We start from the raw sequence: 11,350 nt of genomic DNA on the forward strand, positions 1-11,350 counted from the left end.
TAACATGACTTTCTTGAAATGAAAAATAAATATTGCTAGGTCATTTACACGTCCTATAAATGAAATTATAGTATAAACAAAAATTGAATAAAAATAATCATAAAATGTTTGAATATTTATTTATCAAACTTCGGTAGCAGCAGCCGCTTTTCAGCAAGTTCGTCTTTTCAGCTCGGAAAATGATAGTCCGAATTGTTGCTGATTTCATGGTTTCTGACATTTCCTCCCTTCCTTTGAGGCTAGGACCGGGGTGATTTTTTTATTCTCAACAACATACCGCCCTTTTTTTCAACACTCTGACTAAGAGCCGCATTAAATTATCTTTAGTACGCTTACAAAACTGTCGCAGTCCTCCTAAAAAAATTATGTATTTTTTGTTTATTTTCAATCTCACGGGGAGATTGAAAATCACAATTTTGGCATACATAATCCTTATGAACCTAGTAAAAGTGTCTGACTCAGGTTATGACGTAAAAAAAAAAGCCAATGAGAGGCCACTATAAATTTTACCATTGGTCAATTTCAGTGTATACTGGCTAATTTTTTTTACCTCATAATCAGACAATTTTACTAGGTTCAATCCTTATATAAATGTAACAGGATGTCTGTCTGTATGTCTATATGTACTGAAGAATATTGCTAACCGCGTAACCAATATCGTTCTCATTAAAAATGTACCTTTTTACAGGTCCTTGGAAGGTTTACAACTATTTTGGGGAATGGTACCACCACCCTCCCAAGTCAAATCGCACCTAAAAAGAAGACGCCACACAAAAAAACTGTAAATAAGAGTGGCGACTTCCATACCCCCACCTAAAATGGCCCTATTAGCCTCTAGGGGTGTATCCTTTAGTAAATATATGCTTCAGAAGCTGCAGAGCTAATGATAAACAATATACTAGTTTATTATTTTCTTCTTATTATAAATTGTAATATAATAGGCGAAATATTTATACATTTTGTACATTGTTTCTCAATAAAAGTTTTTACGTTTTTACATTATGGTTAAAAGAAATACCAAAGCTGTGAAGCATCCGCCATAAATAATAAACAAAATAAGATTATAGTTTAGCATTGTAATACAGACAATTTTCCACGAACATTATAATAAAAATCATATAATTAAAACCAGTTCTGATAGGCCAAAGCCCGGGCTATCAAAACTGGTTTTAATCCTATAAATTTTCACTCTAATATCCGCGGGAAGCTGTCTATAATACGATGCGATAAATAAATATTTGTATTTGCTTTATCATCTGAACTCTATCTAATAGGAAATATTTATAAAATTCTTGCTGGCTAACCTGACATTCTTGTACAGATATTTCTGCCAAACTTTATAACTTACATGACCTATATGGTATTGCGTTACAATAAAATAATGGACATGGGTAAAATATGTACTATAGAGAAGAGTTTTAAAAAGTACAGGACTGAAAAATCAAAGTTGTTTTATGATTTTTATTGTATTTTTTTCACTAGTTTAATAACTTTTTTTGAAATTGCAATTAGGACATTTTATTATAGCTATAGTAATTTTGTTCACAAAAGATTACTTAATAAGGTATTCTTATCTAAGATTGGAATAATGAAATAACTAAATGTTTTGCAGTTATTTATTTAAAATACAAAAAAATAACAAACCAAGTATTTTCCTAAAAAGCTTTTATAAAACAAGAATAATCATGGTCAAAGTAGCACAGGAATAAAGCCTAATAATATTTTGATTTGGAAAAAGTAACAACCACTAAAGTTTTAGCAGGTATTATCAATGAAACACTTTTTCTATAACATTTATATATCACTGAAATTTACGAGTAAAGGACATAATAACGACCCTTAATGTATAAAAGTTTTGCTTGTATAATGTAACTATTTATTCATGTAATAATACACCAATTTATGGACAATAAACTTTTGATCTATTATTATTTTTATGAAGGAACCTTTTTCTTTTCTTTTTGTCCTTGGATAACACGCAACAATTACTAAAGTTGTCTGTAATAAAAACTGCTAAAAAACATCAATTTAATAATTTCCTTTTCATAGTCAAATTTAACATTAAAATATTTGGATCATAGAAAGAAAACGAATTAGCGGGTTTCGTCGCATTTTTACAGTAGCTTTTCTCATTTTTATAGCCCTTACAGGCTAGGGGGCTATAAAAATGAGAAAAGTATTTTAGAAATACATGAAAACCTGCTACTTCGTTTTATTTCCATGATCCAAATATTTTTAATTCAAATATGTTTTAATCATTTTATAATTTGCTAAAAAATTTTAATTCTTTCGTAAACTTGTTATAAAACAGTAAAATATATTAACTAAAATTAATTATATCTATGTGATGCATGTGTAGATGAAAAGGCTAAAATAATTAAATGAGCCTAATATTGATTAAATAATTATATTTCATTATATTAAAAGGTTAATGGATTAATTTTGAACTTTTACATTTCAAAACTTCTGGAAGGAAGGGGACATTTTACATTGGACCTAAAAGTCATCTTTGGCTACTTCTGATTGGTTGGCTAAACCTAGCATTTTCTAAAGTTTTCAACCAATAATTTGAATCTATATAAGTGGTTTCATTATGGAAGTAAATATATTTATTGTCCATTCTCTTAACCCTTATTATCTCTGGTGTTTTTATTAATTCGATTCAGGGATAAGGGATAGGAAACCTGGCCATTAATTAGGTCCCGGCCTAGATTCTAAAGGGATATTGCAACTTTTACAAATTCCTATCAAACTGGCGGACGCTCCCAAGTAGCTATCGCTCTAAACCAATAAGAATCGGCCTGTTTTGTATCAACCATTCACCAATTGGCGGAAAGTTTAGAAGCAGACAATTCTAGAAAAAATAATGATTTGTCTGCTACTAAAAAATAAATATAAATGTTGTTAGATCACATTAGCTTAATTAATAAATCTGCTTAGAGTTAAACATTAAAAAAGGGCCATATAGAAAAAACAAAAATAACGGGATTATTTTTTGGAAAGAAGGTATCTACGAATTTTCATTTGGTAGTTTATAAATTAGATGTTTTTTTTGAATTTTAAAAATTTAATACGGAATTGATACAACACCTTAACCCTAATATTTGTACAATACAACACAGTACAAATTTATCATTACATAATAGTATCCAAAGAACTTGATAGAATGTTACCCAAGTGCATATTAATTTATTTATTTTGAATTTTAACCCATTAGTGCCGAGCGCCACTTTTATGGGCCGATCGAGCTGTAAGTTTCAGGGAAGCTTTATAATGGTCAAAACGGAATTCGTATTTTTTTGTTTTGCTCTAGTGGCGTGCACAGGAAAGTTGCAAAAAAACCCGGTTCGGCTTGGCCATAAATACCAACCAGGCATTAACACCCGTTTTTGGTGCTTTCCCCCAGTTTTAAAACCCGGTTGACCTGTATAAACCCGGTTATTTTGACCAAAAATCGAAAAATGTAATTTTTGAACGCCAAAAGTGAGATGAACACTTTTTAGAACTTTGATACGATCCGTAATTGAAAACTACACAACCTCATGTAATCTAAAGAGCTACAAGTATAATACGAAGCGATTTATTTCAAATTTCGTGTTTAGCCGGCGATTTCGGGTAAAAAAACCCTGTTTTGTTGTTGTTGTCAAAAAAGATCTATTAGTAAAACCGGGTAATAAAAATTTCAGACTCAAAATGGAAATGCCGAACCGGGCCTATATAGGGCGTAAAAAAACGATAAAAAAATCATATAAAAAATAATAATTTAAATAAAACGAATTCACAAATAGATGTACTTGTCAATAAACATTAGATTTAACGAAAAAAATCAGCGACTTTACTATAAAAACAAAAAAGTTAGATGGGGTATTTTGAATTGTCATGATTTTCAAACTTTGTTGATCTATACCAGCAAACGGAAGTAAGCTAAACTGCCAGCTCCAGGGGGAAATGAAAGCCAGGGTAGTAGAGGGGGGATTCATACTGAGAATGATGCAATTATGAAGCCGGAAACCGGTTTTTTTTCCATTTTCTGGCACCGGGTTTTAAAACCCGGTTCGGCACTAATGGGTTAATTAGCAATGAAATTTTCAAATAAAATTTTTACTCATTAATAAAAATGCAAATAATACAAACTAAAATCTGTCTGAGGGAAACCCAACGATAGCTTTCTGACAGTTCAAATTACCAAAGTAAAAGATAAAAAAAATTTGGGAGAGAAAACACTTCATTTTAACAAAAGCCATTAATATATAGGTTTTAAAAAAATTATGTTTTTTACTTTAAACTAGCTACCTGAATTTGATTCTATACTTTATCTACACAAATGCACACAGCTTTTTCATTAGCGTTTATAATGAACTACTGCACCATCCCAAAACTGGTTTATTAGGCCTAGGCTTGAAATAGGCCTGAAATAATATTTTCCTACGTTTCCCATACCTAATCCCTGATTCGATTACGTAATTATATTTTTAGTAGCGAATCAACACTATAATTTCTCCCCTAGCAACGTTCTCTATATTATAATAGGAAAGTAAGAACGGTATAAATATTAAATTAAATTTTAAAATCATCCAATGAGCTATGAAAAGCTGTGTAAAGGAGAGACAAACACATTGCTACATTTTACAATACTAGTTACTTCGTCCAAAGCATTTGGGGGGGGCGAAGGGGGTCAGAGAAAAAAGAAATAACCACCCTGAAACATCTCTAAGCTTCCCTGAAAAGCACAAATAATTTGGATCAATATCAACTGAGATATTAAGCTTCAAACAAAAAACCTTACAGAGGAATTTTTTATAATTAACCCAAACCAAACACATTAGCTTAACTTGTCAAACACACGTTATAGAACTTCTCATTTAATGCATTTACATCAGACAATTGGATTATGCATTAATGATTTTCTATATCAAACAAGAATGATGATATTCATTAGAGCCTGACAAATTAGACAAAAGAGCAAGATTCTTAATTGACTGGTTAGAAAATTGAGAATTAGAGTGAAATACTAGAGGGGGAAGGGGTTAAATAACTGTATTTCCCTTTCCCGATGACCCTGTGCTGACTTTCAATTGTGTCTTTGAAAATCAACCAATAGCGTCGGGAATATTAGCACAACAAAGTCGCAACAAAAGAGCAGAAAGCAATTTTCTAGCAGACCAAAAAGATAATTAGGGGGATCCAGGTAGTTGTCTGTTTATACATCTATACTATAAATTTATCATAAGAGATGACAATATGCTAAAAAATCTCAACAAAATTTTTCTTTTTTTTCAAGTTTAAATTTACTTAAAGAGATGCTACACTTTTAACATTATTCTTAATCAGTATAGGATTCGCCTTTCAAAATAAAAGTACTCTAAAAGTTAAATTTAGTTAATACCAGCCAAGAAAGATTAAAACTGGCGGAAATAGGTTGCAAATGGATGTACATATTATAATGTAGAAAACCATCGCTTGCAAAAAAAAAACCTAAATATTTATACAATATATGTCTAAGATTGACAGATACATATGGGAAAAAGATAGAAAAGGTTTATCACTAAACTATTTATCTCCCATAATATCAATATCATAATATTTCTTCCATAACATAACTTAGTTTCCAGTATGGCTTTAAAACCAATTAATATCTGATGGTTTAGAACCTGCTCTGAGCCATACTGAAAAATTATGTGTAGTATTACACTCAATTTTCTGCGAATGATGAAATACAAATTATAACATTTATGACAGTTTTGTTAGATCGGTCCTTCGGCCCTTCGGGGCTAACTAAACTGGTATTATTTTTGGGGTGTGGAGAGACTTTTAGCTGTCTATAAAACGATACTTTAAAAGACTATTTAGATTTATTCGCTGTTTTGTAGAAATTAAAATGAATAAAAGCACCCATCCAATATTATTGGGAAGAGATGAATAATAGGCTTGTTTGTTCATAGACCTTCTATTCAATTCAGGGCTCGGCACCCGCGCGTCAGCCACCTGTAAGCCCCAAGGAAAGAAACCTTTCACAATTTTAAAAATCAGCTTCAAGTCCAAACCTAACCAAAAATGGAAATCAAAATTTTTAAAAATTTGTCAAAACATTCAAACGGGTTTTAATTCGAGGCCTAGTCGCGGCTGCCGAGCCTTGATACAACCATTTCCCAGAGAATAGAATATTAACTTATTTGTCTCATTTCTCTCCTAATTAATTATCATTTGTTAAAATTAGATTTGGTTCTGTCTAGATCAATTTTTGTCTTCTTTTTTAAAGAAGTCTTTCATTTAGGCAATAATGAATTAATAATTAAATAAAATTTATCTCTCCAGGAAAAAAAAACATACAGAAAAAAATCAACTAAATGATGAATAAATCATAAAGTTGCTAAATTGTACAGTTACAGGAATCACCATGCCAAGTTTAAAATCAATATGACAATTCTAACATGCCTAAATTAATGAACTATCCGTCACAGACAGACGGATGTAAGTAGGAGCAGTTTTTTTGCCCAAGTGAACTTGTATGGAAAATGATATTTTCCTCTTGATTGAGTATGTGGATCTATAGCCTATTTTTTTAATAGATGGGTCAATAAATAACAATATTTTTTATTATAAGGCAAACATTTTTAATGTATAACTATTTTGTACTCTATAAAAAATGAATTTGATGTTAGTAAAGACAAAATTACTGTTGACATATTTTTATCTGTATTTGATTGGGTATAGTCCCTTTTGTAGCAATGCACCTTAAGGGGCGATTCTTCGTATTTTTAAAAATATAATCGAATGCTATGTTAACGTCAAAGTTACACATAATCTATTACTACCATTGACGAGCAGGAATATAAAGTTAAGACAATAGTCGATAAATTGATGTACATCCCCCATGATGATACACTAAATTACCCCTTCTGTAAATTAGAACAATTGGTTGAAATGTTTAAACACTCAACTTAATGAAGCAACCTATCAAAATTCACTAAAGTCCTCAACGAATGAGAAAACATTATTATAAAACTTTGGGGACAAGTGTGATAAACAGCCCATTGTCCCCTCTCTTTCTCTGATTAACTAGTAACCTGAATTTCTGATACATAAATGAGATGTAACATTAGTCTTTGCAAAATTTAATTAAGCATAATTACAGAAAATAAGCCTGGCAGTACATTACATACATATTATACACTACTAGCGGATAAGGGGAAGGGGGAAATCGAACCTTTACTTTTCATTTTAGTTTTAAAAAGAAAAAGTAAAAAAAAAGAAGTGGTTTTTAAGGGGAAGTTCTCTTTGGAAGGTTCTATGCTATATCTTAACCTCCACAGAAATAGCGGTTAGCGAGATCTTAGGCTACTGACAGACACACACATATACAGACAGTCATCATGTTACTTTATATGAGGATTCTTGATACAATATGTCATAATGGATCAAATGGAATTTTTTTGGCAAATACTTTATTATACTTGAAATATTATACTCTATTAAACCGTTCTTTTAAAATAACTATGCAATAATGCAATCAAAACAATTCAACATCACAGGAGGTTTTGAATTTTTCTGTTAATTTTTGTGCAATTATATATTTTCAGGACTTCTGTTTTTTAAATTCTTACATAATCAATTTCATGTGTGCTGTAAATGAATATATACTCATAAATCATGGTAAAAAGAGTTAAATAACTGGTAATACTCTTACCATACAAAAATCTGTTTAGACTTTAAACAGGTACGTTTACCAAGGAAATAATTCTTACACAAATCTTGATGATTTTAAATAATAGGGTTATGTTTGTATGATAATTTTGGATGGAAACGATTTAATAGGGGGGTTAGAAAGAAGTAAATTAAGCTAAACTGATTTTTCATAAAGCCTATGTTTTTTTGTTATTTTTTGGGGAGGTTTGGGTGATGTATATGATATATATTTGTTATAAACACAAAATGAACTAATTTAATACATAATTAACGGCCCTTATAGGGTAAGAATGAAAATATATAGCTACTTGACACTAAATCTATGTATATTGATCTATGATTACACTTACATTGCATATTGGTTATAACGTGTATTAATCCAACTTAACAGTGGGAGTTTTTAGTTGATAACAGTAAATTAGAGCGACTTAATACTGTAAATATAAAGTTAATAAAAACTTATTTCATTGTTATTGAATTTTAAGGAACATAGTAAGAAAATGAAGTAGCGGGTTTCGTCGTATTTTCACATTAGCTTTTCTCCTATTTCTAGCCCCTGTTGGGGGCTCTAACACTGAAGGGCTTTTTCTTAACCTTGCGGGATAATCATTAACATTTACCTTACCTATCCTAAAATAACCGAACAAAAGCTACTGTGAAAATCCGACGAATCCCGCTACTTTGTTTTATTTCCATGATTCGATTTTTATTCTTATATTGATAAACAGGAAGATATTTAAAAAGGATACTAGACTTGCCACCCTGATTTAAAGTAGTCCACCAATGTTCCCTTCTGCATAATGTATATTTCGTGTACCCTACATGAAATACACTGTGCTACAGCTTCCGCAAGAACAATCATTTTAAATAGGAACGCCAAGATTAAAGTTTAACAAGCCATCAATATGGCGAAAATTATTATAATAGCCAAATAACAAATTGTAAACGCCAAAAAAAATAAAAATAGTCGAAAAAATTTATATCCTTTTTCTTTATTTTGGCAGTGTCATTAATTTTGTGGTTGAGATACAGGCGACAATGATAGAACAGCAAGAAATATATTGTATATATGCACTTAAGTGGCCTGGACCAATCTTTTAATCAACTCAGAGTTAGGTAATCAAGGTTAAGGTTTGTTTTAAGTTTGTATTTATGTAATATGTAGTACAGTCTTATATTATCAGTCATGAATTGAAGTCTGAGTAAGGTTATGTCTTTTCTTTTTAATGCTAGCGGCAACAGATCTATAGTATAGTATATATAGTACAGATAACTATCTCCCTTCTTATTTTAACGACCCTTTTCGTCTGCTTCTAAATTATTTTCTGTTACTTGGCTGTGTTAATATAAGCGACACCATTGGTTGATTTTCAATGACCCAATAGAAAGATTGCACATGCTAAGTCCTAAATTGGCACTTTAAATATTTTGCTAAGCTCCAAGAAGTTTTTAGCAGCACTTTACAAGAAAATTCACTGTCTTTTAGAAAGATCTTCGCTTTAGACAGACAAAAATACATCCTGTTATGTTAATATACAGATTTCTGTAACCAAAAGTCTAACAATAATATACCTTACCATTTTGGAAAGCTCACTTTTAAGCTTTCCATAATAGTAAAGCTTAAAAACGCACAGAAAACTACTTAAGTAGGTATGAACAATTTTTTTCTGCTTTTTTATATTTATATATTTTTGCATGTAAGATATTAAACTTAAGTCAAAGGTTGATGTCGGTTACATGACAGTCAATAAAAGTTGTCAAGACTAACATATTATCGATATTATCTAATTTGTGCTTATCCGCAGAACGCTATTTTCATTATTACATTAGCATTATTGACTATAGTTTTATGTCAGATGTGAAAACTGAAAAATACGCCCATCCATATGGGTAATAAAATTTTAATCGCATTTATACCGCATTAAAATTTCAAATTTAATCTAGTAAAAATTTAATCAAAATAAACTTACCTCTAAAGCTGAAGTTAAGTTCGCCATATTGAATTATCACCAGTAAAACTTTAAAAACTTTATCTTTTTTCTAATTTTAGTTTTATATATATTTTAAAAGTTTTTTATTTATCTTTAACAAATACATTTTGTTTGATTTGCCATGCCCCAAGAGGTACGCTTAACAACTACGTGAAAATTTTACATTATATTTCTCTTTCTGCCTCCTTCTCTCACTCCGATAGATTTCTCTTTCTCTCCGAGGACCTCTGATAAAATAGATCCTCATTCCTCGATAATACTAAAAGTGCGTAAAACCTATAATTCATCGGATTGATGAAAGCCAGGGCGGGAGGGCACACTGGGATGTTTATTACACTAGTCCCCAAAGTTTTATAATCATGTTTTCTAATTCAGTTGCTTAACAACCTTGGGGACTTTCTTAAATTTTGATTGGTTAGTTCAATACATTCAACCAAAAATTGCAATCTACAGAAGGGGTAATTTTGTGTATTAACATTGGTGATGTACAGTGGTACACCAATTTTTCGGCCATTGTCTTATCCCTTTAGATCCCTGGCATAAACGGATAGATTAATTTAAAGTGTTGTGTGTTTTATGAGGTGTAAGATATGTCATATTTTATCGTGATAATCTTTTTTGATCCCTTTCTTTTTCTTATTTTGTAACAACTGAATATCTGCTATGAGTTTTTTGTTTCGCTACTTATGGAAGTTTTTATTGATTAAAAGGTTTCGTGATAATTTCATATTTTCTTCCTTAATTTTTAAAAGCGCAGCTACACTTTAATTCAAGTTGTCTGTCCGTCCGGTCATCAGTAATTCCAATTGGTGAATCTCATTATCTCATTTGATATTCAAGATAGACTCTTGAAAATTTTAGTATAGATTTTCTGTATCTATATGTATCCAGTATATAATGCACATAGTTCATCGGTCTTTCGGTAAAACAAAGGTTTTATTAATCTTCAGGAATTATAGAATTTTCTAACTTTTTCTTTTTATGGAACTGAAACAGAAAAAAAACCTGTAGAACTACAAAGAATTAAGGGTTAATAGAGCCACATTAGGTAACTTAGCTAACATAATTAACAATTGTAGCTTTTAAAAGTCTAAAAATAATGGAGAAACAACAGATCAGAATCCATTGCATTGTGTTACACATAAATATAAGTGGCACAATGATTTTGAAGGTGCTTTGACTTTTGTGTCAGAACCTAAATTGGGACATAGTGCATTTTATTACATTAGGTTAGGTAACTTTATTTCACTTTTCAATAAAATCTAAAATGCAGCGGTTTTTGAGAAAATTAGATTTGAAAATTTCAAGTTAAATTTTCATCCCCTAGGAGTTATCGAATAATCATGACAAGAAAAGCAAAGATTATTAATTTAGAATTTGAACAACTTTGCTTTTATAAAGTCTTTCATAAAACATCTCTATATATGATTTATTTAAGGCTGAATTTCCGTGACCTTAGCAAAGCAACTGATAAAAATGGCCATTAATTGACTCCCTTCAGGAGTGGTTTTATGAAGAACTTTATAAAAGCAAAGTTGTTCAAAATTTTAAATAAATAATCTTTGCTTTTCTTATCATGATTATGCGATAACTCCTAGGGGATGAAAATTTAACTTGAAATTTTCAAATCTAATTTTCTCAAAAACCGCTGCATTTTAAATTTTATTGAAAAG

At 30.5% G+C, this 11,350-nt stretch overlaps 1 protein-coding gene across 1 annotated transcript in view; it reads right to left on the reverse strand.

The window, feature by feature from the left end:
* LOC145313281 (FMRFamide receptor-like) overlaps positions 1-9,891 on the reverse strand; it is a 51,915-nt gene extending 42,024 nt beyond the window's left edge. The window contains exon 1 of the mRNA XM_080152610.1: positions 9,657-9,891. Coding sequence (XP_080008736.1) covers positions 9,657-9,683 — 27 coding nt within the window. The 5' untranslated portion in view covers positions 9,684-9,891. The remainder of the gene's footprint in view (positions 1-9,656) is intronic.
* Positions 9,892-11,350: the final 1,459 nt, after the last annotated feature.

The sequence above is a fragment of the Acartia tonsa genome, chromosome 1 (genome assembly GCF_053477335.1).
Source record: "Acartia tonsa isolate MP-2025a chromosome 1, ASM5347733v1, whole genome shotgun sequence".
Classification (NCBI taxonomy): Eukaryota; Metazoa; Arthropoda; class Copepoda; order Calanoida; family Acartiidae; genus Acartia; species Acartia tonsa.